This window comes from Astyanax mexicanus, chromosome 13, assembly GCF_023375975.1.
Source record: "Astyanax mexicanus isolate ESR-SI-001 chromosome 13, AstMex3_surface, whole genome shotgun sequence".
Lineage (NCBI taxonomy): Eukaryota > Metazoa > Chordata > Actinopteri > Characiformes > Acestrorhamphidae > Astyanax > Astyanax mexicanus.
In genome coordinates, this window is record NC_064420.1 from 52,370,001 (window position 1) to 52,396,715 (window position 26,715).

Genomic DNA, 26,715 nt, shown 5'->3' on the forward strand with positions numbered 1-26,715 from the left:
ATGGCGGCGGGCAGCGTGACCGAGCTGGCCTTCAGAGTGGCTAAAGGAGAACTGAAGGTGTGTTCTACACTCATAACCACACCCCTCCCCCTCCCAGCATGAGGGGGCGGGGCTAAACTGCTGTAGGCTGAATGGGCGGAGCTTATCAACAATAAACAGAATAGTAAATAAAATAACATTGCTGTTCCCGTAAATGAGCTGCTGGAGCTCCTTCACAGCGTCAACCAGCAGCTCAGTTTCCTCTGCTGAGAAGAGTTTGTTGGACACGTCCAGGTAGCTGCACCGTTACAATAGCAATCCACCAAAGACAGAGCTCACCTGATCTACTCTTAAAGAGAATGATGGGCTCTTAAAGAGACACTCTGATTGGTTTATTATTTAACGTTACGCTCAAAATGAACCACACCCATCATTAATTAAGAGAATTAGTACATGACTTTTTGTGCGTTTCGAGCCGCACAAGGTTTACTTTTCCCGTCGTTATGATAGCAAAGACACACTGCCACACCCTAAATCAAGCTGTAGGTTTACGGCTTGCCTACAGATCACTATAGAATAGTGTGTGTGTGTGTGTGTGTGTGTGTGTGTGTGTGTTACACTGTGTGTGTGTGTGTGTGTAGCAGGTTAATAACACACTGTTTTCTTTGCTTTAGAACGGTTTTGCTGTGGTGAGACCACCAGGACATCACGCAGACCCCTCTAACCCAATGTAAGTGACACTCTGTGCGTGCGTGCGTGCGTGCGTGTGTGTGTGTATATTTGTGTGTGTGTTTGTGTGTGTGTGTGTGTGTGTGTGTGTGTGTGTGTGTGTGTGTGGGTTGATAATGAAGGTTGGATGTTATAAAAGCTGATTTATGATGCTGTTATTAACGTACTGGAGCTGCTGCTTTGCAAATTCCTCTCACACACACACACACACACACACACACATTCACTGTTACACACACTAACACCCACATTGTACACACACTTCAACACATCCTGCTCTCATTCCTTCTCTCTCTGTATAGAGATGGTTTAGAAACTGTCTAAACGTATAGATAATAGTAATTTATAATATATATATATATATATATATATATATTATATTTACTTATATATATAAGTTGATTTTACCAAATTAAAAACCTCTGGAATCTAATCAAGAGGAAGATAATTTTTTGCACCAGGAGTAAAGCAGCATAAAGTTATCCAAAAGCAGTGTGTAAGACTGGTGGAGGAGAACATGATGCCAAGATGCATGAAATTAAAACTGTGATTAAAAACCAGGATTATTCCACCAAATATTGATTATTTCTGAACTCTTAAAACTTTATGAATATGAACTTGTTTTCTTTGCATTATTTGAGGTCTGAAAGCTCTGCATCTTTTTTGTTATTTCTGTCATTTCTCATTTTCTGTAAATAAATGCTCTAAATGAGAATATTTTTATTTGGAATTTGGGAGAAATGTTGTCTGTAGTTTATAGAATAAAACATCAATGTTCATTTTACTCAAACATAAACCTATAAATAGTAAAATCAGAGAAACTGATTCAGAAACTGAAGTGCTCTCTTCATTTTGTTACAGAGCTGTATATATATATATATATATATAAACTCCAGTATGATTGGGTGTGGAAAACACACAGGCTCAGTGTATTTGTGAGATTAGCGACATGCTAACAGTTTAAAAAATGAGATAGGATTAAATCTGGATGATCCAGTCTGAAAAAAGTTCCTCAGAACAGCTAAAAAAATCTCCTAAACGCTTTTACTCGCCTGTGAGCCGTCAGATACGAGGATTTATCTTCAAATTGTGAGAAATTTCAGCCTCAGTTCACTGAAATACTCTCAGGGCTGCTGTGGTGATTAGCCTGTTAGCTAGCTTTAGTTACATTATCTAAGCAAGGCTAGCTAGTTAGCTCTCTGGCTGTGAGTCCAAACACACATTCATCCTTTCTGTCACTCCAGAACCAGAAACTGGACTCCAGACTCTGAGATACAAGGATTTATCTCATAAATTTGAGAAATTTCAGGCTCAGTTAATTGAAAAAGGCTGTGGTTATTAGCCTGTTAGCTAGCTAGCGTTGGTTATATTACCTAAGCCTAGTTAGCTAGTTAGCTAGCTGGCTATGAGTCTAAACACAGCAGAACCGGGTCACATTTACCTTTTCCGTCCCTCCAGAACCAAAAACTGGACTTGAGAGATACAAGGTTTTATGTCAGTACTCGGGTCAGTTACTCTGTGTCTGTAGCTGAACTAGCTGAGGTAAAGCTAATGTTAGCTAAGCTAATTAACTTAGCCAGTGTCTCCAGAACTAACACCCTGTTAATAATTCTAATAAATAGTTTATAAAATGTTTTGTGAACATCACATATTTAATTAATGTGTTTTAATGTTAGTATTTGTCTTTTTGAAAATGTTAAGTTACTTAAGAAATGTTATAATAATGTTGTCATTCAAACTGTTATTACATCACACATTTTCAAAACATTCCTGAAACATTTTTGCAACGTTACTAAACTTTCTAAAACATTTTCCGTTAGCTCAGACACCACAGAAAATACTGTAAATATTGAGTAAATATTAAAAGTGTGATTATTAGGCTTTCAGTCAGAAAAATAGTGTTAGCCTTCCTGCATGCTAAGCTAATACTAAGCTAATGCTATGAACAGCTTCTCTCTCCTGATCCAGAGCAGGTAAACATTAGTAATGCTCAGACTCCTGGTTTAATATCTATTAAATTATATTTATAAACTGAACTTTGTATTTGATCATTTGTAAAATATGCAAAATAAAAGACAATATGTAAAAAAAACAGGACCATCTGCACTAAATGCACAGCTAATGCAAATCTACACCAACTGAGAAGGACTGAGAAATATTACACAAAAAAATGAAATCTCAATATTCTTCAAACATATGCGCGATTCTCACTTATAATTATAAATAACTAACAAAAGAAAAAAAATAAACTTTTTTTATTTATAAATGTGTTACAAAAAATAAAAAATAGTTACAAACAACACCATATAGAGCTTTCAAATATGTGACTAAAAAAAACTTTTTTTTGTACATATACATTTTTGTGGGAGTCAAAACCACATAATCATAATAAAACCTGTATGAAACCAAACTCAACAAAAGTTTAATTTAGCAGCTCCATTTAACATTACAAGCAGCTTTAATATTAAACACAGAGCAAAAATATAATTTTATATTTTGTGCTTATTTTTCAGTTTTATTTCAGGAAAAGTGTAAAATCCGTAAAATTCTGGAAATATACTGTAGGATAGTGTTCCAAAAATCCAACATTACAGAAGAAGGAATCCTATTGGTCCGTTTATCATAGAATTATTGCACAGTAAAAATAACAACTGTCAGATTAATAGTACGGAAAAAGAGAAAAACAGAAATATCTATTTATATAGATGGTGTGTTATTTCTCGTTCTGTGTGTACTGAGTTTTACTGCTGTAATATATTTGTCAGATTGACCACAAGATCTCTCCCTCTCTCTCTCTCTCTCTCTCTCCCTCTCTCTCTCTCTCTCTCTCTCTCTCTGTCTCTCTCTCCCTCTCTCGTTCTCTCTCTCTTTTTCAGGGGGTTCTGTTTCTTTAACTCGGTGGCGATCGCTGCTAAGCAGCTCCAGCAGAAGCTGAGCGTCACTAAGATCCTGATTGTCGACTGGGTGAGAAAATCCACCACACTGGTTCCCAGTGCAGCTCACCCTCACTTCACTTTATTAACCAGTATAAAATTCCCAGCAGTCATTCAGATGTTTTCTTTTGCTCACTAATTTTGGTTGAACCATGTGGTCTTTCTTTAAACTAAAAGAGAACTAGTTTAATTGTATCACTTTTCTTGGATGTTTCATTAAGGATGCCCCATAGATGCTCAACTAATATTCAACTAAATATCTATTAAAATCATCTGAACTCTGAATTTACTGAATGTAAATGATTCTCTATTAGACCAAACTCTAATACTAAACTTAATCCTAACATTTAATCAACCATAAAAACCCAGTCCTAACTCTACTATTAGCCTAAAACTTAAAAGATTTGCAATTAATCTACAATTTTACCACAGTTAGTTTTTCCCCTGCAATGTGATTGGCTGAGAGGCGTTCTATGAGAAACATTATCAGTCGGTAATGCACTGTAACCGAAGCTCTATATGTATTACTCTGCCCACATACAGGTAACCTAGCAACGATGCAGCACTTACAAACCAAACAGTGCAGCTACAAACAGAGCAGGAATGGAACTATTTTAACTGGTGGAGTTTTTATAACCAAACTGATCCTATTTTCTCCTCCTCTTTAACTCAAAATCTTTCAATAAACATTACGTTGAAAAGTCTAATGTAAAAATATGTATATTTAATATAAATGCATATACTTACTGTAACTGCATTTTTTCTGCCTCAGACAAAACTATAAACAGTATGTAATTTTTGCATCACATACACATGGGAGAGCACCAGCTATCTGCATCCATAAACATATATTCAGTTTATTTAAAATCTGTAATTGATCCTAACTTCTATAATCTCGCAGGACGTCCATCACGGGAACGGCACCCAGGAGATCTTTTACAACGACCCCAGTGTGCTGTACATCTCCCTCCACCGTTATGATAACGGCAACTTCTTCCCCGGGAGTGGGGGACCAACCGAGGTCAGACTTGATTCACAATATCTCAGAAATACTTCATATTATCTGTAGATCTTTAGTAAGGGTTAGGAGAGTTTCAGCAAGTCAGTAGATCCACAGCAGATCTTTAGGAGATCTTCAGTAAGTTATCAGTAGATCTTTAGACAAGCTTTAGTAAGCTTTCAGTAGCTCTTTAGTAAAGTTTTAGTTCATCTTCCAAAAAGATCCTATAGATCTTTAATAAAACTTCAGTAGATTTCCAACAATCTTCAAATGATCTTAGACCTTCAGTAGATCATCCTTAGATCTTTGCAGGTTTTCTGTTGTTCTTCAGTAGATCTGTAGTAGATGATCAGCAGCTGGTTTATGTTTCTCTGTTTGTGTTTCTCAGGTGGGTTCTGGTGCTGGTGAGGGGTTTAATGTGAACGTGGCGTGGACTGGAGGTCTGGAGCCCCCCATGGGTGATGCTGAGTACCTGGCTGCCTTCAGGTGAGACAGTGATGTAATCTAATAACGTGCAGGTAGTGTGAAGACCCTGCTGGCCAGGCTATGGTTTATATTAAAGAACCCAGTGATGTTCTAATGTTCTCCAAACACAGAACCGAGCACTAACAGGGGTGCGTGTTTGTGGGATCGATTGATTCCCGATTGTGTTCTGGCCGCTCAGTTCTGGATGTTTTGAACTCAGCTGGACGTCCTGCCGGAGTTTAGACCCACGGCGAAAGCTCGGCGAGAGCAAAATCATTCCCAGCTTTCTCTTTTGTTTCGGGGCAGCTCTCGCACTGCCACTTCCACATGCCATCTAATTGCCCCCGGTGGGTGGTTTCAATAAAGCGCTCAGTGTTTCAGAGGAACGCTACTTCAGCTCCGACCCAAACCCACCAGACTGGGTGGGCTCTAATGCAGACCCAGCGCTTTCTGGGTTCTAGACCTTTCATGTGTTCACATCTATACCTCAGTTTCCTCATCAACCTCTTCCTCTCTTCCGTTTACTGATCACTAATGAATAGTTTTTCTCTATGTCCGTCTCTCTCTGTCTCTCGCCCATTCTGTCTATCTCTTTCTATGCATTCCTTCTTTCTTACTTTTTCTCTCTCTTTCTCTTTCTCTCTCTCTCTCTGTGTTTCTCGTCCATGCTATGCTTTCCTTCCTTCTGTCTCTCTCTCTCTGCAGGGGATGGTGGGTAGTTTATTGGTCTGGAGGGAGGTGGGGTGGGTTGCACGGTGAGGGAGGTTGAGGGTGAAGTGGGGGATTGTGGGTAATTAGAGTGAATGGCTCCCAGATGGCGTGCTGTCAGTGACGTGAGCCGAGTGACAAAATCCTAACGAGAACCAGCAGCCTGCGGCGGCTTTCATCTCCAAGTGATGAGCTGGAGAGAGAGAAAAAGAGAGAGAGAGAAAAAGAGAGAGAGAAGTTAGGATGGGAGAATGAAAAAAGAGAGTGCTCAAAAACAGAAAAAGATAGAGATGAAAAATATACCACTATAAGGATTTGATGATTCAAATATTAGAGTGAAAGGATAAAAACTATTCTGTAACTGAAAGGAACTGTTGGTTCCTCTATGCTGGATATAAGACGAGATTGAGAGGGTTGGGTTCGGAGGTTCTACAGGTTCTGTATGGATCCTGCAGCACATTTACCCACAGATGTTGCTACAGCTGGGCCTGAAGATCCTGTAGCTCTACACTCGTAGGTTGAAGCTGAAGCTGAAGCTGAAATCTGGAGATCTGCAGGAGGAGGAAGTGCTGCAACCTGGTGGAGACTGTGTTCCTGGGAAACCCTTGCTGTGTGTGGGTGAACATTATCCTGCTGAAAAATGCTGCTGCTATCAGCTGGAAGTTCTGCAGGAGAGAAAGCAGCAACACATGGATCTGCAGAATGTTCTGCACAGATCACTGAGATCACTGTTAGCAATGTTCCTCCTATCACTACTAGGAGTGACCGACTCTCACTGTATGAGATGCTCCTCAGATCATTAATCACTCCAGCAGTTTACAGTGTGAACTCTTCAGTCCAGGACAAAGACAGTAACCTCCAGAGTCAAACCTGAACATTATCAGATCCCAAACCAAACCTGAATTTGTTGCTAAAGACGATACAATTACAGACAAAAATGAGCAAAGAAGTATTTGAAAGAATGATAGAGGCGTGTCTAGCATCAACAATCTCTCACCAGGAGGTACACTACCCAGCAGTAACTTCTAAGAGCTTTTTAAAGGTTAGTGGTGGAGGCCTTTTTTTTAATCAGACCACACCTGTAATCATTTACATTTCTGCCTGAGACAGAACTGTATGCTGAGTTTTGGGTGTGTTATTTATTTTTCTCTTATTGTTGCTAAACAACACTGTTACCGAAACGTCTCCACAACCATTAAATCACATTTTTACCCCTGTTTTAGTAATGTTGCGTGTTTTGTGTGTTTGTGTGTGTGTGTGTGTTTGTGTCTGTGTGTGTGTGTAGGACGGTGGTGATGCCGATCGCTCGGGAGTTTTCTCCAGATGTGGTTCTGGTCTCATCTGGATTTGATGCAGCCGAGGGACATCCAGCACCGTTAGGAGGATACAAAGTCACGGCCAAATGTACGTCATCATTATACACTCACTGGCCACTTTATCAGAAACACCCACCTTCAGCTTCTGCACACTGGCCACTTTATCAGAAACACCCACACTCACCTTCTGCACACTGGCCACTTCATCAGAAACACCTACTATTACTTGTGCTTCCACTCACTTGTGCCCACTTTATTGGAAACACACAGTTTCATCTTCCACACACTGGTGGTCACTTTATTGGAAACATCAACTTTCACCTTCTACTCACTAGTGGCCATTTTATTGGAAACACCTTGTATAACTTGTGTTTCTACTCAGTAGTGGCTACTTTATTGGAAACACCTACTGTAACTAGTGCTTCCACTCACTAGTGGCCACTTTATTAGAAACACTGCTCGTGTTACAGGTACTATGTTGTGATAGGTGGGTTGTTTGCTGGGCTGTGATTGGCTGCTGGAGTAACGTGGGCGTGTCTCGGCAGGTTTTGGGTTCCTGACCCGGCAGCTGATGGTGTTGGCTGGGGGACGTGTGGTTTTGGCGCTGGAAGGAGGTCACGACCTCACCGCAATCTGTGATGCATCAGAGGCCTGCGTCAGCGCTCTCCTGGGAGTGGAGGTAGAACATTAGAACCGTTCTAGATTCATCAGAACATCTTTACTGTACTGGTTATTGTTGTACATAGTTTTTTACATATTTTACATGTAAAAAAGGTTCTGTATTAATAAGAAGCTTTCAGGGTACCCGAGCACCCTGTACACTAGAGCAGTACTACACAGAAACACATAAAAGTCTACAATGATGGTGGAACCTCTTTTGGTGATATAAAGAACCAATAGAACATCATGTAAAGAAACAATAAAGTTTACAGATTTCATCTATTTCATTAGATAGGTTGCATTAACAAAACAACCCTTGAAGAACCTTATTTGTATATAATACTAGTACACTTGCAACACCAAAACAACAATTGTTGTTGTAACCATAGCAACCACCTAGTAACCACCATGAACAAAGTTGCAGCCACCTAGCAACCACTTGGAATAGCATAGAACCACCACTCTCTTGTTCATCCTACACCATTAATAAACAGAGTTAATAACAGTATTTTTTTAACTCCATCGGTGTCAGAAACTGTATTGTTTATCTCTTTTCTTTTGTTAAGTTAACATATTCCACTATGACAGAATAAACATTTCAGTAAGCAAATATTTGTTGTATGGTTGAAGTGATCCTGCCCACAGCACACACACTCTCATCATCCTGACCCCACATCCTCCCACCAACACAGTACTGAAACTCTGCACTAGAACACACACAGTACTGTAACTTTTGTAAAAGGACCTGCACTACACACCCAATACCTGCACTACTGTTACGCTGCACTGTCAATACGCACTTTAATTCCCCAAGAACTGGGAACTTTAAGAACTTTACCAGCCTTAAGCTAGATACAACATTGCACTACTGTTATACGGGTTCTATTTATATTGTCACTTGATCTTAATCACCATTAATATTGCACTATTATCTTCTGTCTCACAAATGTCTATTGTGTTTTGTTGTATTGTACATATAGTGTCTCCCACTCATTTAGATTTAGATTATATATTTATCTCTTTTTATTTCTATTTATATATCTATTTCACCCCCACCACTACTGCACCTTGTTCTGTCTCATGTATGTCTGTGTCCCTGCTGCTGTATTGTACACATAGTGTCTCCCCTTTTTCTTTATTTTTCTTTATTATCCATTATCTGTACTTGCTGTAAAATTGGGAAGGAGAGTAACGTAATTTCAATTCTCTGTATGTCCTGTACATATGCAGCATTGACAATAAAACTACTTGACTTGACTTGACTTGATTATTAAAATACTGTAACATTTTATGTTTACAGTGTAACTTTCTCTGTTTCAGGATCCGTTTCCAGAAGAGGTTCTCCTGCAGAAACCCAACGATAATGCGGTTCTGTCACTACAGAGAGTTCTGCAGATACAGAGTGAGTCTCTCTCTCTTTCTCCCGGGTCTGACTGTAATTATGGTAAATCCCGGTGGTGCAGGTTTGTTTAATGTTTGGTAATTAATTATAATCATGATGGTTATTATGTTTCTCTGTACGGTTCTGCATAAATATTCCCATAATTCTGAGTGAAGAGGATGCACTGTGTGGTCTTCATCCCTTCATCTCTCTCTCTCTCTCTCTGTCTCTGTCTCTCTCTCTCTCTCTCAGGTCAGTACTGGTCCAGTGTGAAGGCGATGGTGGGCTCGGTGGGCTCGGCGTTTCTCGGCGCTCCGGCGGGAGACTGTGAGGAGACGGCAGTGAAGGCTTTAGCCTCTCTATCTGTAGGAGTTCTGACCAATAAGAGGTGATCATACTAATCAATACAGCTATAGGCAGGGGTTCCTAATAAAGTGGCCAGCGCTCGCACTACTGTAAAGATACTCAACCTAACAAAACAGAACCCGTATTCGTAGCTGAAGATCACGGTTACGGTTCCAGCCTGTATCAGTCCCGGGTTCTTCTTCATGCTCCACCCTCAACATCTGCAGACTAGGCAAAATAAAAGTCCTTCAGTGTGTTGTAGAGTATATCTAGCAGTCAGCTCTCTCTCACCTATCTTCACACTATCCTAAAATAGCTTCTGAGAGCCGTTTATAAGAGGGTAAATATTTGGGTAAATATTCTTTGAACTTTTTGGAAGTTGTGTGTCCCATCATATCTGGCGTAAAGCTATAAAACACATCATTTCAGAAAAAGATCATCATACTGATCGATGTAAAACATGGTGGTGGTAGTGTGTGTGTGATGATGGTCTGGAGCTGCTGGGTAAAACTTGCTGTTCACCAGAAAATCCTGAAGGAGAAAGTCTGTCCATCTGTTATATCAGGTGTTTCTAATAATGTGTCCAGTAATAAAGCACATGGGGGTATCTCATCCTACCTCTCTCTCTCTCCCTCTGTTTTTTTTTTTCAGCCTCCCTGATGAGCCAATGGAGCATGACCAGTAGGCCGTGAACAGGCCACACCCACATTCCCTCCAAACAGTTGATATCTCCAATCACAATGGAGCTCCATGTCACATGACTGCGAGAGAGTCAACCTCCATCTCTCGCTGCCTTACGACCAGCAGTGCCTTCGACGGGAGGGGCTGCAGTGACATCACTTCCTGTTTTACTCCTATGCTACTTCCTCCTCGGTATTATTGACACCACGCCAGTAGAGCGGCGTGGTTAAGCTAACCGGAAAACTTCGGAAGATCCCGAAATCGTACACTGACACGTCAGCAGGTGAAGGATAAAGACACTGAGCTGCTGCCTAGACGCCGTTCACCTCGTTTTTACATTATTTGATGTTTTTTCTTGTTTTTACTGCAAATCGGACCAGAACTGAACCAAAACCGTGGCATTCCCGGGCTGTTACTCCGTTTTTTATATTCTCGCGTGCCTTACGGAATGAACGTCTACTTTTAACGGAAACGAGGAGCTGAGGAACCGAGGAACTCATTCATGGAGAAAACATGGCTCAGTTTTGCTCTCCGAACTCGTTTAACTCGTTTAACTCATCCTGGTCAGACTGTTTTACTCAGCGAGGGGATTTTTGTACCACCTGGCAACCACTCTTCACCTCGCTCTTTTTCTCGTACTCTGTTTTTTTTCCTGTCTCTACGAGGATGATGATGTCACTTCGTCAGTCCACGAAGTTAACCACTAAAGAAGAAAAAGAAGGATGACCTGGACTAACGTTTTTGTTTTGCACTGTGCATTCCATAATGTGAACCATGACACATGTTTTTAATGATTCCAGACCTCGGGGAAAAAAACGGTTATTTACGTTTTTTTAATGAAGCAAAGCGAAAAAGCAAAGCGAGAAACTTTCTTTTGCAAGTTTAGCAACAGCCTGTGCACATTTACGAGTTGCAGGAAGAGTGTGTGTTTGTGTGTTAAGGCCAGTTTACTTTTTTGCGTAGAATCTACGCCACGTAGCCTGATGCGTAACTATCCAGAATTGTTACGATGCATCACAGCGACTCAGACCTCAACTACTGAGCATCGTAATCCCAACGGAACAATGCAGTATAAAATTCACTAGCACAGACTACATTTAGACTGCGTAGACTTGGTGTAGATTTAACAGACTTTGCTTACATTTAATGTAGACTAACATAGACTCTACGTAGACTCTGCGTAGACTTGGCGTAGACTCTGCGTAGACTCTGCGTAGACTTGACGTAGACTTGGCGTAGACTCTGCATAGACTTGACGTAGACTCTATGTAGACTTGACGTAGAGTCTGTGTAGACTTGACGTAGACTTTGCGTAGACTTATCATAAATTTTGCATAGACTCTGCGAAGACTTTGCGTAGACTCTATGTAGACTTTGTGTAGACTTGGCGTAGACTTGGCGTAGACTTTACGTAGACTTTGTGTAGACTTTACGTAGAGGAGTAAGCCTTTAAGCCTTATTGTTGCTGATATACAGCTTTACTGTACACACACCCACACTCAGCCTGTACTCAGCTTTAGTTCATGAACATCATGCAGTAACCCTGAGTTACTCTAGTCTTACTCTACTCTGTTTTACTTAACTTCACTCTAATCTAATCTGGGACCACTGTAGAGTTATCACTGACCGGGGGGCTTTACATCTCCTCACAATACCTAATATAGAAAATAAACAGAGGCTGAGCAGATTAACCCTTATATTCTGTAAAAAAAAATAAGAAAAAGTTTTGAGTAATTTCACAATTAATCAAATTTCTATTCAATTAAAATCTTGTTTTTATCTCCAAACTACAGCAAGTACAAAATATGAATGTACATCAATCCAAAGTCCTGTAATTCTAAAGCTGAAATAAAAGTAAAATTCATATTAAATTGAAATAGATTATGAGGGTTAAACATTATCTCAGTATCTGAGTCTCCAGTCTTTAATCTTTCTCTACTTTTCTCAGTTTTACTTCAGATCAGGATTTTTGCACTTGACCAAATATTTCCATTGAACTGTGGACCTGTCGCTCAGCAGGAGCTCTTCAATCTTAGAGTACGAATTATCGTACGTCCCCAAAATGTCTTAACTTGTCTTTTATTGTCGTTTGATTGTTTTATTCAGGAAATTCCAGTGTTTGAACCTGTGGATTCGCCACTGTTCTGTCCGGCTCTGAGTTTTATAGATGTTGAGTGTTTATTGACGAGTCGTGTTGATCTGATGACACTTTTATTTCGTTTTTATAACAAAAAGTTCAGCAGAAAATCAAATAAACACAGTTTCCTACACTTTACCTTACATTTACTCTGCAGTACTGAACTGAAATCATCTTAAACCCTGTTTAAATACTGAATTATTCTCATTCTGAGATTATTATTTACCTTATTTACAGATATATTACTAGCTTTAAGATCAAACCAAAGAATGTGTTACAATTAAATAGATAAAAACTTCTATCAAATAAATGTATTTAAAAACGTATTAAAGTTAAATCATTTTATAATTTACTAACGACAGTCTGAAAACGTTGGGAAATATTAGAAATTTACACAAGATTTAAGATGATTTTTAAGTTGTACAAATGTTTGGTCCTTTTTTTCTTCATTTTAGCACAGACGCTATGAAGCCAATGTAGCTAGTTAGCAGTGCATTAGCAGTTAGCATGATGCTAACGTAAGATTTCTGTAATGTTTGGAATAGCCGTGAGGGAAACTGTGTAAATTAGATTTTCTCCCCTGACCCTGGCTTTAATATGTGGGCGGAGTTTATTGTTATGGTGTGGATGTGCGTTAGCCTTTAGCGCTTAGCGTTTCTGATGTCGTACTTTAAGGTAATCACTTTGTATCGTCCAGTTCGCCAGAACTGGAATCACTGCACTGAACCGGATACTGTATACTCTACTACTCTACCAAAACTCCGACAACTTCCCAAACATTTCCAAAAGCTGTATAATAAACCTGTGGGCGGGGCTAAACTCCAGTACAGCAGCAGGTAAAAGTTTGGACCCACCTGATTACTTTATTTTAGGATGGTTAGTTTAAATATTTAAAAATATATTTTTAAAAGCTTGAAATTATATATATGATTTTAACAATTAAAGTATGTAACAGTTTACAGAAGTAAAATTTGAAATGTACTTTTTATATTTCATATATATAAATATTAGTATATATTGGTATATGCCGTTTAGCCACGCCCCCTTCTTGCTTTCCTACAGGTGTTCCAGCGCTCAGTACCGCACACCTGACCAAACACCTCCCACAGGTGTTCCAGTGCTTAGTACCGCACACTTGACCAAACACCTCCCACAGGTGTTCCAGTGCTTAGTACCGCACACTTGACCAAACACCTTCCACAAGTATTCCAGCGCTCAGTACCGCACACCTAACCAAACACCTCCTATAGATGTTCCAGCGCTCAGTACCGCACACTTGACCAAACACCTACTATAGGTATTCCAGCGCTCAGTACCGCACACCTAACCAAACACCTCCTATAGATGTTCCAGCGCTCAGTACCGCACACCTGACCAAACACCTCCTATAGGTGTTCCAGCGCTCAGTACCGCACACTTGACCAAACACCTACTATAGGTATTCCAGCGCTCAGTACCGCACACCTGGCCAAACACCTCCCACAGGTGTTCCAGCGCTCAGTACCGCACATCTGACCAAACACCTCCCACAGGTATTCCAGCGTTCAGTACCGCACACCTGACCAAACACCTCCCACAGGTGTTCCAGCGCTCAGTACTGCACACCTGACCTAACACCTCCCACAGGTATTCCAGCGCTCAGTACCGCACACCTGACCAAACACCTCCCACAGGTATTCCAGTGCTCAGTACCGCACACCTGACCAAACACCTCCCACAGGTGTTCCAGTGCTCAGTACTGCACATCTGACCAAACACCTCCCACAGGTATTCCAGCGCTCAGTACCGCACACCTGACCAAACACCGCACACCTGAAACTCGTTAGCCTTCGCTCTTTGTCTTGTTACCTTTAACCAAACCACTATAAACATGCGTGACTTAATTTACATAATTCTGACTGCTATCGTCTCTGTGGGCGTGGCCTTGTATTGGGTGATGACGACTCTGGGTTTTTAGCGTTAGCGTTAGCCCAGGAGAACTGCGGACTGTGTTCTAGTTAATATGAGTTGGTTGATTGGACGCGCCGCTTGTTAGCGTTTGTAAACTCTGCGTATTTTTCTGTTTCTCGTGGATTCAGGTAAAGTGGGATACTTTTAAACTCATCCATCAAAACTGGGGCTCCCATTCCAGCAGCTTTTACGTATGCTAAATCTGACTAGCGATGTCTTAGCGACAGCTTTCAGTACCATACAGATGAATCTCCTGTTACTTCAGACACTGTTACAATCATGTCTTTAGGAGTGAACCCCGCTATTCCTTCTAGTTGCCATGGTTACTGCATGCACATCGCTACTGCAACATTAGCATGCAGGCTACGAAACTTGTTTGATATAGGTTACGCATCGCTACCATACCATATTCGGAACAGAAGCCAGTGTTTTACTGTCTATTTATAAAATTAAACAGCATAATGACGTTATGAAGGTAGAGAAGCATTTGTGGGTGGGGCTTAGACTGACCAATTAAAGGCTGTTCATTAAACTACAGTCTAAGCTGTATTCTAATGACTGAATCAGATGGAAATGTGCCTTTAAGCTAGCGTTTCCCACTTTACCTGTATTATTTACCTGCCTACAGGTAACATTTACACCAAATTTCTCGTCTTATTTGAGTTTCGCTGTTCAGAACCTCCGTCAGAACGTCTCTAAAGATTTCGTAATAAATAACACGTAAACGTCTCACACTCAGTCACGCCGAGGCCTGAATTTAGCACCACTGACCCGGACAGTTGGACTGTAGCTAGCTTCTACACTCCTGCTCACTAGGGGGCGCTGGGGTGTGATGTGTTTTTATGATAGCTTTGTGCAGATGTACTGTTTGGTATACCTCCTGAAGTGTGTACTCGTGCTTTTACGCTATCGTTTACGTGATTTCCGTAGTTATGATTTATTTAGCGCTCCTGTAGGACTAAAGACTCGTGGGCCGCCGAGCCTCAAACGTCTTAATCACTTTTCTGTGTTTTATTCTCTCCGAATTTCGCCTTAAAACCCAACGTGTAAATAAATAAATATTCACTTACGACCAAAAGCAGAGCTTCACCCACTAACTGGACTCGAGTATCACAGAGCGGCGAAGCCCTTTTTCCAGTGTACTTAACTTTACTAGTGTTTATTACTCTGCTCGTATTCTTGTATAGAAAAGAATGTCTATTTTGTACCTTTCTTTCTTTCTTTCTCTCTTTTTCTCTCGTCTTGATTAAAAAAGAAGCATTTTGTTTGCCTGAAACAGTTTGTGTTCATTTATTTCCTGTCATTGTTGTGTGGAAATGCACAGAGATTCTTAAAACATAAAGCTTATGTCACACTGAGGTAAATTATTTATAAGAACAGCATTGATGAGGTAAATGTATGATTAGAATAGCACTCCTGATTGAAATGTGTAGTTAGAACAGCATTACTGCGGTACATTTGTAATTAGAACAGCATTGTCAGGTAAATGTGTAATTAGAATAACATTGCTGAGGTGAATGTGTAAGTAGAATAGCATTACTGAGCTAAATGTGTAATTAGAAAAGCATTGCTTAGGTGAATGTATGGTTAGAATAGCATTGCTAAGGTAAATTTGTCATTAGAATAGCACTGCGTAGGTAAATTTATTAGAATAGCACTGCCAAGATACATTTGTGATTAGAATAGCATTGCTGAGGTAAATGTTTGATTAGAATAGCAATGCTGAGGTAAATGTATAAGTAGAATAGCACTACTGAAGTAAATGTATGATTAGAATAGCAATACTGAGATTAATATATGATTAGAAAAGCTCTGATTGGGTAAATGTATGAATAGAAAAGGACTGCTGAGGTAAATGTATAAATAGAATAACACTACTGAAGTAAATTTATGATTGGAATAGCACTGCTGAGGTAAATTTATGATTAAAATCACACTACTGAGGTAAATGTGTAATTAGAAAGGTCGAGGTGAATTCATTAGAATAGCACTGCTGAGGTAAATTTATGATTAGAATAACTGCTAAAATATGCTTGAATGATTGAAATCATTTCCAGCACCTTTATTTTTAAGTGTGGATAAAAATATCTTCAGTGTAGGAAGGTCTAATTTGTAAGAATGTCTTCCAATAAGAAAAACATAAAAAAATAATAATATTGCATATTTAGACATGATATGAGATGATTTAATATAAGGTGACACTGTAAACACACCTTGCTGTAAGTAAGTGAACGCGAGAGTGAGGCGAGAGTGCACTGAGGAACAGCAGACGCAATTTTATAGAAACCAAAAGAGGAAAAAAACAAGTTTATTTGCGAGTGAAGTCTGGCTCCGCAGACACTCCGTCTTAATGAAGTAATTAAGAATGTCTGGAGCTTAACGAGGTTTTAACGAAACGTTACTACGCATCGTTAAACCGACTAAAAAAATTCTTACAAAAAGAAGAAGAAGAAAGTTAACTTGGTCTGAATAGATCAGATTTTATTTGAAAGTCTGATAAAACTGTGAAAACCTTTAATCTTTTTACATTTTAATCTAAGAAAATGTGATATATAATTTTAGTTTCCCAAATAAAAACAGTAACACAGCAAAAGATCAATCAATCAATCAATCAATCAATGATTTACATATAAACTCACTCTGCTCTAAAATCTGAGTTCATAACTATTATATCACACATTTTACAAACACAGCTAATCTGATACAATACAGCCCGGATTACACTCAATAATACATACTGGATGTGCGAGCACACCGCTGGTCCCAGCTCTGAGCACTGGTGTGTATAAAAATAGCATTATGGGATGTTTTTAGTGTTTTGAGAAAGTGTGATAAATCTGAAGGTTCTGGGAATCTGCTGCTTTGAGGAACGTCCAAAAAACCCGTTTCTCTAAAGTCCGTGTCCAGATGGACGAGGTGCTGACGGGAAGAATTCATGCTGGATCTGCGCTCGCTTTATTCGCCGTGTTTCTGTTTACAGAGCAGAATTTCATCCAGTATGAATCTGACTGATCGTAATTAATGTTCCTCAACATGTCTGACTGTATTAACTAAAAGTGATTTTAGTAATCAGCTATTTAAATCCGGTATGAATCTGAAGTGTGTTTAATGGTATTAACTCTAGAGTGGGTTCAGTCCAGTATGAATCTAAAATGTGTTTGAAAGTATTAACTGTAAAGCAAGTTGAATCCAGTATGAATCTTCATTGTGTCCAGTGGTAGTAACAGTGAAATGATGAGTGGTTTTAGTCCGGTATGAATCCGCTGGGTGTTTCGTGAATTTAATTGTGAAGCGATTGCAGTCCGGTATGAATTAACTCAGATCTGGTTCGGGTTCTTCTTTGAGGATCAGTCTGTCTGATTAGGTGACTGACCTGGGTTGGTGTTGAATCAGTGTTGGGTTGGTGTTGGGTCAACATTGGGTCAGCATCGGGTAGGTGTTGGGGCAGTGTTGGGTTACCATTGGGTCGGTGTTCTGTTGGTGTTGGGTTGAAGTCGGGTAGGTGTTGGGTCAACATTGGCTTGATGTAGAGTTGGTGTTGGGTTGGTGTTAGGTCGGTGTTGGGTCTTTGGAGGGTCAGTACCAGGTTGCAGATCAGCTGATGTTCTCCCCCATTGTGGAGAACCTGTCCCTCTGCCAGAAGTGGGCGTGGCTAAATGTGTTTGGGCGTGGTTGTTTGGGTCTGGGTTTGGAGGTGGGAGTGGCAGGGAGGATGTTGGGGGCGGGGCCTGCAGAGAAACCAGATACAAAATGTAAATAATAATAAAGTTTATTATTTTAATATAAAGAATTTAGCAAACAGAGTTTTATAAAAAGACAATAAAACAATAAAACAGATAAATAAAGAAAACAATATAAACACATAAAATTAATAGGAATACAAATAAATAACACAAAATAAGAAGGATAATATGATGGTAAATATAAAATATGAAAAGCAATCAAATAGATTTAAAAATTAATCAAATATAAAAATAGATCTAAAATAAAACATTTAAAAAACTGGTTTTATCTTGTGAAACAAAAACACAGGAATCTGTTAATTTAATAAAACAGAGAAATAAACTTCTAATGTAAACATCTAGAGATCAGTAAAATTATCCCAACATATTCTTCAGCAGTTTAAACATGAAAAACATGAGATATTTACACTGGATATGGAAATAAGGTCATTTAATTTGTGTTTTTATTTTGTAAAGTTGTGATGAGATAAAGAGGATCTAGCAGAGATAATCTGGATTATTATGAGTTATAAGTGAAGGTGATACGAAACCTACAGTAAACTAAGAGAAGCTTCCTGTTTATTCTCTAATATTAAATACCTGAATAAACTCTACATTCTGCATGTCTGAAAAAAAAACATAAAAACTGGAAACTGCAGCAAAACGGAAGATTTGTAGAACGTGAAACATGTTTACATGTATTCAGGAAAAATATTGATTTTAAAATGAAGTTTTATAATTTTATTCATTATATTTCGACAGTTGCAGATTTCAAATAGAAAAAATTCTATTACAATTGTACATGTTTTTTTTATCAAACATGAAACTTTTTTTTGTTTAATTTTTAAATAGAAATCCTCAGTATATATATATATGTGTGTGTGTTTGATATCAGGTAAAATATTAGTCTGTTTAGGGTTTATTTGCTGTTCTGGTGTTTAATATAATAAAATAATAAGAATAGAGATCTCGTGTGTTTAATCCTGCAGCTAAAAACAGCATCAGTCCCGTCTTTATCAGTGAGGATCTTCCTTTGATCTTTTATCTATTTTCAGCCGCTTTGATCTTCCTAAGAGTTTCTGAATCCGTCTTTAAACCTGAAAAATCCACTTTTTACCTCCTGTCTGAACATCAGTGTTAAAAACTGTGTATCAGGTAACTTTCATACACACACACACACACACACACACACACACACACACTCACACACACTCACTCACACACACACTCACACACTCACTCACACATATAAGAAACAAGAGCACTTCAGTAACTACAGTAACCTGCTGACAGCATTTATATAGACACTTAATCTCAATACGGATTATCACTGTACTGTAATTTTATCACAGTAAAAATTACACAATAAAGAATAAACATTCCACAATTACAAGTTTAATGCTGTAAAATAAAGAGAACAAAATCTAATCATTAAACATCAAAATCACGTTTTATTTACAGAATAATTCTGAATTTCAGAGATGTTGAATCATTTATTACATTAATTACTGAGCTCTTTTCCTCCTGCAGCTCTGAGTTAATGACGGAGTGATCAGATTATTCTTTACCTCTTTAATCTCAGTATGGAGACAATAAGAGAAAAACTGAGCTAAATTAATATGCAGCGCTGAGAGGCTTTAAATATATATTTATATAGTCTGATATTTTTATGGAAATAACAAAACTAATCATTAAAATGTCCTAACTATTATTTTTTGTTATTATATTATAATATATAATGTTATAATATTAATATATATATATATAATATTGCACACACACTGTAGCCGCATTTTACAAGAAAAAAATATGAAAAACTTCCCGTTGTTTTTCTCTTGCTGTCACACACACACACACACTATACACAAACACACACACACACACACTCACAGTCACACTCACACACACTCACTATACACACACACTCACTATACACACACACACACACACACACACACTCACTATACACACACACACACACACACACACACTCACTATACACACACACACACACACACACACTCACTATACACACACACACACACACACACACACTCACTATACACACACACACACACACACTCACTATACACACACACACACACACTCACTATACACACACACACACACTCACTATACACACACACACACACTCACTATACACACACACACACACACACTATACACACACACACCCACACACACACACTCACTATACACACACACTCACTATACACACACACACACACTATACACACTCACACAGACACACACACTCACAGTCACACACACACACACCTTGGTAACACCCCACAACTGGTTCTAATCAGGCGGTTCCTGGCTGTCTGGGCCCGCGGGCTCTGATTACAGAGCGGGGGGGCAGTAGTATTGCTTGGTTGTGTGGGGGGGGGGTATTGGGGGGGTATTTACCCCCGATAGGTTAAAGAACACGGCCTTTTCCCTTCTCTCCCCTCTCTTTCCCCAAAATACCGCATTAAACCAGTGAGACTCACCCCGTTACACTGAACTTATACTATATATATATATGAAAAAAATAAGAGACATTTAAAAATGAAGAGTTTCTTTGATTTTACCAAATTAAAAACCTCTGGAATATAATCAAGAGGAAGATGGATGATCACAAACCATCAAACCACCAAACTGAACTGCTTGAATTTTTGCACCAGGAGTAAAGCAGCATAAAGTTATCCAAAAGCAGTGTGTAAGGCTGGAGGAGGAGAACATGATGCCAAGATGCATGTTGATGAAAACTGTGATTAAAAACCAACCAGGATTATTCCACCAAATATTGATTATTTCTGAACTCTTAAATCTTTATGAATATGAACTTGTTTTCTTTGCATTATTTGAGGTCTGAAAGTTCTGCATCTTTTTTGTTATTTCAGCCATTTCTCATTTTCTGTAAATAAATGCTCTAAATGAGAATATTTTTATTTGTAATTTGGGAGAAATGTTGTCTGTAGTTTATAGAATAAAACAACAATGTTCATTTTACTTAAATATAAACCTATAAATAGCAAAATCAGAGAAACTGATTCAGAAACTGAAGTGCTCTCTTCATTTTTTATAGAGCTGTATATAATGTAACTGTCTGGTTATCAGTCTAAGAGCTCTACTTTACTGATCTATAGGTTGTGCACTGTGCAGGTGATTCAGGGCGTGTCAGTGTGTCTTTGCTATCATAACGACAGGAAAAGTAAGATAGCAAGGATAGCGATGAACGTCTGACTGTTGGCGTCTGTCTAGGTTGTATTCAGTCAGTGGAGCTCCTGTGTTTTCTGTTACCAAGATAAACAAGATAAAACTCCAGAAATGTACCTGAACACACCTCATTTCCAGAACACCACGCCCATCAGTGTAGATATATTCAGAAGATCTGCTGCTGTTTAAACCAGGCAGGAGGAAGGAGGGAAAATAGACTGTTGGTGGGGGGTAAGATAGCGATGAGGTTTTTATTTGATATATTATTATATTTTATTCATTCTATAATAAATTTTACAAAACAGGGATTATATTTTTAATCAAATTACTGGAGCATTTAACCTTTTCACAGCTCAATTACATCTAAAAATAATAAACAAAACACAAATATGTCCAAAGTCTAGATGAATAAAAAGTAAATTATTATAAAATCAAGCTTTCTGGACTGCACTGTAATTCAGAATCACTCTGATTTATATACAGACTTTCTATATATATATAAATGTATATAGCTGTATATAATATAGAGTATCGAGTTTGCTGTATAACACTGACGAGATCTAAGTTTAAAACAATATTTTAATCATGTTTTAATCACAGTGTCTCACAGAGAGACGCACGGCTTAATCTAAATAAAATAAGAATAAAAACAGAAGTATTTTAGTAGTTTATTAATAATAATAAATACTAATAGAACTGATATATAAAATAGTATTAAAGGAGTTAAAGATGCTGCTGATGGAAGATTCCTCACGGCTTCAGAAAGATCCTCTAGATAATAAACTATAAACTCTGACAAATAAATACAATTATTATCTAATTAAATGTCCGTTTTGAGCATTTCTATTGATCTATTGATCTATTGATCATAAACAGCTGGAATTCTTGGAATATTAATCCATTTGTTTTTAAATATTTATAAACTTTTCACATATTTCTAGTTATTAGAAATATATGTATTATATAGATATATAATTATTTTGTAGATTGTTGTTTTGGTTTAAATGAAAATAAATTAAAATAAATAAAGATTAAATTGTTAAAATCATAAAACTACACTGTTTCTACATGAACTAATTATTAAACCATTATTAAACTCTTACTGTTCCGCATTATTATTATTATTATTATTATTATTATTATTATTATTATTATTATTATTATTATTATTATTATTACACAACACACACACACACACACACACACACACACACAGGGAACATGGTATTAATCGTATTGAATATAAAATAATTGGATTTGTTTCAGGTGGTTTCAACCAGTATGAATTACAGTCGCCTGACTCTGAGCAGCACAGACCATCTGAACCTGCTGATACTGTCAGTAGTTAGAGGAAGTTGTCAGAAGTTGTCAGTAGTTAGAGGAAGTTGTCAGAAGTTGTCAGAAGTTAGAGGAAGTTGTCAGAAGTTGTCAGTAGTTAGAGGAAGTTGTCAGAAGTTGTCAGTAGTTAGAGGAAGTTGTCAGAAGTTGTCAGTAGTTAGAGGAAGTTGTCAGAAGTTGTCAGTAGTTAGAGGAAGTTGTCAGTAGTTAGAGGAAGTTGTCAGTCGTTGTCAGTAGTTAGAGGAAGTTGTCAGAAGTTGTCAGTAGTTAGAGTAAGTTGTCAGTAATTGTCAGTAGTTGTAAATATATGTCAGTAATTAGAGGAAGTTGTCAGTAGTTAGAGGAAGTTGTCAGTAGTTGTCAGTAGTTAGAGGAAGTTGTCAGTAATTGTCAGTAGTTGTAAATATATGTCAGTAATTAGAGGAAGTTGTCAGTAGTTAGAGGAAGTTGTCCGTAGTTGTCAGTAGTTAGAGGAAGTTGTCAGTAATTGTCAGTAGTTGTAAATATATGTCAGTAATTAGAGGAAGTTGTCAGTAGTTGTCAGTAGTTAGAGGAAGTTGTCAGTAATTGTCAGTAGTTGTAAATATATGTCAGTAATTAGAGGAAGTTGTCAGTAGTTAGAGGAAGTTGTCAGTAGTTAGAGGAAGTTGTCAGTAGTTAGAGGAAGTTGTCAGTAATTGTCAGTAGTTGTAAATATATGTCAGTAATTAGAGGAAGTTGTCAGTAGTTAGAGGAAGTTGTCAGTAGTTGGTGGAATCCAGCACACTTTTAAATAATGATACATAACTGTTCTGTACTATAATCCAACTAGTACTTTACTCATACACTCATTACAAAAACAATAAACATTATATTTATAAATGTATAAAGCTCTAATAACATTATTATCCAGTATGAAGTGTTAATAACATTATTATCCAGTATGAAGTGTTAATAACATTATTATTCAGTATGAAGTGTTAATGACATTATTATCCAGTATGAAGTGTTAATGACATTATTATTCAGTATGACGCTCTAAAAACATTAATATCCAGAATAAAGTTCTAATAACATTCATATCCAGTATGAAGCTCTAGAAAGAAGGATTGTATGAGAAGTATGAGATACTGTTACTATAAATGTAATTTTTTGCTGCATGTTGGAAACTGACTGGAATTGAATGATTTGAACTCTTTCAAAATACTGAAACTGTTAATTACATTTAATTGCATTTAAATCTATATTATTTAAGTTCATATTAATTATACTAATATATTTATTTTGTATTCTGCTGTTTGGAAAGAAACACACAGGTTTGTTTTACTTGTGCATAATGACAATGAATATCCACTTATCTTATCTATCACTATCAATCTACATATCAAATTGGTATCTAATTTTTAAAGTGAACACATGTAAATGAAAGGTTTGGGTAATAGAATTTTACATTAATTGCATATAAAACCAGGCAATCTAAAGAAATGATTATTAAAAAATGTGATCGATGCAGATATTGATTATCTGGAGGCGAAACTAAACGAACAGACAAGGTTACGTACCAGCAGGGGTCGGAGCCGAGGGTCTGATGGGGTTGAGGTAACTGAGGCTGGGGGTGGGAGTTTGGGTGGAGGTGAGGGTGGGGCAGTATGAGGATGGGGCAGTGTGAGGTCGGGGCAGTGGGCGGCTGGGTGGAGTCGTCGGGTCGGCCGGGTGCCGGTCAGGTGGGTAATCGGACTAATCTAATGTTGGTCTGAGAGAAAACAGAGGAGAACCAGCAGGTCGGGCGGCAGAATCGTCCGGTGCCGAGCTGAAAGCTGAAGTTAGGACTTAAGTTAGTGACTGGCCGACATGGACCACGCTCCCTCCATCCTCCACACAGAGAAGGCGTAGCTCAGTCGCTCGTGGGCCAGGTAGTTACAGCTGGCCAGTTTGGCGTCCATCTCGTCGCTCTGCAGCACCTGGTACAGGAAGTCGATGTAGCGCGACGCTAGCTTGAGGATCTGGATCTTGCTGAGCTTGTCGGAGGGCAGGGTGGGGATGATCTTCCTCAGCGAGGCGAAGGCGTCGTTCAGGGACTGGGTGCGCTGCCGCTCACGGACGTTGGCGATGACTCTCTGAGAGTGGACGTCTTCGAAAGCCTGGCCAGGAAGCGGCGACCCTGCGCTGATAACCGGCACCAGCGAGGAGGACGAGGACAACGACGAGGAGGAAGATGAAGATGAAGGAGAGCCTTTTTTGGGTCGCTTTGGGCCGGAGTGGGTAAGCGTAGACGTTCCTTCAGTTCCTGTTTTGTCGTCAGGCGTCAGGTGAGCGCTGGGCTCCTTCTTGGGGCTGGTCAATCGCTTTCGACCTCCTGAACCATGAGGAGCGACAACGACCGGGCATTTATTGGGGCGACGTCCTGCTTCGTCTTCGCTGGGAAGAACCCCACCTTCAGGGAAGTCGCCGCAGGTGTCCTCTTCTCTCATGGCAAGTGGGATTCCGTTCTTGACCACCGTCTTCCCCTGGTGCTCCAGTGCTCTCCTTGGTCCAGATGTTTGATTCCAGGTCCTTTTATTCACTACTGCTCTTCCCAGTCCAGTTTGTGTTCTTCTCGTTCGCTGTCCTTGTTTGGTTCTTCTGATTCAGCAATGTTGGTGTTGCTTCAGGTATTGAATTTAAGGTTGTTCAATGCTCTTCTTGGGCCAAGACTTGGTTTCCTGGTTCTACTGGATCTCCAGTGCTTTTTCGTGACTGGTTCCCAGGATTTGTGGTTCGTCCGTCCCTGAAGTGTTGCTCTTATCGATCCTCGTATTACTTTTTTCTTTCTCCTGGTTATTTGATGATTTTTCTGGAGTTTTGTCCCAGTTCTGTTATCTTCTAGACCTTCAATGTTTTTCTCAATCCTCGTCTCAGTTTCTTGATCATGAATTTGGTTTGTTACCTTGATTCTGATTGAAAAACAGCCAAGCTTTAATCAATCGTTCCTCCAGTCCGGAACCTAAAGAACCGCAGTTCCTGCAGCAGGTCAGAATGTATACAAACGTTCTGCCCTTCTTAACTACGTCCTTTAGGATATGTGGGTCCCAACATCTGGTTTTCAGCACTTTTATAAAGGCCAGAAGCAAGGTTCTCACAGGTCCCACCCCCTGCAATTTGTGATTGGATGAAAGTGAAGGCTCTGGACTCCGCCTGGCCTGAAGGGAAACAGAGAGGACAGACTCTTCTGTGATTGGTAGAGGGGAGAACGGTGGGTGTGATGAAGGGCGAGGATGAATTGATTGGCCAATCATCTGTTGCTTCATTGCAGGTTTTCCTGAAATTGTCGGTTTGTTTATTGGATCCAGATTTCTCACTAAACAAGATCAGACCCACCACCACCCCCAACTCCACCCCCTCCTCCACCCCCAACATCCTCCAACACTACTGCAGCAGGTCGAAGTCCTTCTGGAGTTTTGAGGGAAACTTTATCATCCGAGTTTCTGTAGTAAAGCAAATTCACGTAAACTCGGACCAGCGTACGGCATCTACACACATATTATAAAGCTTAAAATAACTACATAAACAGTCATATATAATCATAAAATAAATACCATACTAAAAAATCATTGATCTCTATTTTTACTTTTCCATAATATGAATCTGATCTGGTTGGATTGTTGGAAATCTAACAACAGAATAAATTATTAAATATTATTATATTTTTTTCAGACAGGGGAAGTGACATCAGTGACATTTTTTTGAAGAATTGGTCTGTGAGAAGCAAAATGTTCCCCCAATTCACATTTTTACATATTAAATTTGACCCCAAATAATTTATTACAGTTTTAAAATAACTTTGAAAAAAGCCCAAAACAAACAGCTGGTCATAAAATATGGTCAGTTCTTAGTTTCACCCATAAAAATATCATTAGAACAGCACTGCTGATGGAAATGTATGATTAGAATAGCACTGCTGAGGTAAGTGTGTGTGTGTGTGTGTAGTGTTTGTGTGTGTGTGTGTGTGTGTGTGTGTGTGGATAGTGTGTGTGTGTGTATAGTGTGTGTATAGTGTATGTGTGTGTATAGTGTGTATAGTGTGTGTGTATAGTGTTTGTGTGTGTGTGTGTGTGTATAGTGTGTGTGTATAGTGTGTGTGTGTGTGTGTGTATAGTGTTTGTGTATAGTGTGTATAGTGTATGTGTGTGT

The 26,715-nt window shown here is 38.8% G+C and overlaps 2 protein-coding genes and 1 long non-coding RNA gene across 14 annotated transcripts in view; 1 reads left to right on the forward strand and 2 right to left on the reverse strand.

Moving 5' to 3' along the window:
• Positions 1–15,560, forward strand: part of hdac7a (histone deacetylase 7a) — a 103,023-nt gene extending 87,463 nt beyond the window's left edge. For 3 of the 10 annotated variants that reach the window (XM_049486494.1, XM_049486498.1, XM_049486493.1), the window contains 12 exons: positions 1–57; positions 654–709; positions 3,585–3,672; positions 4,543–4,662; positions 5,030–5,127; positions 7,100–7,218; positions 7,676–7,809; positions 9,111–9,192; positions 9,424–9,559; positions 10,168–13,490; positions 13,632–13,725; positions 13,820–15,560. The exon at positions 1–57 is cut by the window's left edge and continues 51 nt beyond it. In XM_049486494.1, coding sequence (XP_049342451.1) covers positions 1–57; positions 654–709; positions 3,585–3,672; positions 4,543–4,662; positions 5,030–5,127; positions 7,100–7,218; positions 7,676–7,809; positions 9,111–9,192; positions 9,424–9,559; positions 10,168–10,201 — 924 coding nt within the window. In that variant the 3' untranslated portion in view covers positions 10,202–13,490; positions 13,632–13,725; positions 13,820–15,560. Of the gene's footprint in view, positions 58–653; positions 710–3,584; positions 3,673–4,542; positions 4,663–5,029; positions 5,128–7,099; positions 7,219–7,675; positions 7,810–9,110; positions 9,193–9,423; positions 9,560–10,167; positions 13,538–13,631; positions 13,726–13,772 lie in introns of all 10 variants that reach the window. The other 7 variants (XM_049486500.1, XM_049486501.1, XM_049486495.1 and 4 more) reach the window with 7 other exon arrangements.
• Positions 13,391–14,168, reverse strand: LOC125806766 (uncharacterized). Of its 3 annotated transcripts, XR_007441605.1 has the most exons (6): positions 14,093–14,168; positions 13,987–14,045; positions 13,893–13,939; positions 13,705–13,798; positions 13,482–13,563; positions 13,391–13,434 (listed from the first exon to the last, which is right to left on the reverse strand). It is a non-coding gene; the product is annotated as an uncharacterized LOC125806766 (long non-coding RNA). The 3 variants fall into 3 exon arrangements; XR_007441606.1 differs by having other exon boundaries at positions 13,893–13,998; XR_007441604.1 differs by lacking the exon at positions 13,893–13,939 and having other exon boundaries at positions 13,705–13,763; positions 13,952–14,045.
• A 1,585-nt stretch (positions 15,561–17,145) lies between the features above and the next one.
• twist3 lies at positions 17,146–25,614 on the reverse strand. Its single transcript, XM_015603920.3, has 2 exons — positions 24,108–25,614; positions 17,146–18,012 (listed from the first exon to the last, which is right to left on the reverse strand). Exon 1 carries the CDS (start codon positions 25,014–25,016, stop codon positions 24,381–24,383), a length of 636 nt encoding a protein of 211 aa, XP_015459406.1. The 5' UTR covers positions 25,017–25,614; the 3' UTR covers positions 17,146–18,012; positions 24,108–24,380.
• Positions 25,615–26,715: the final 1,101 nt, after the last annotated feature.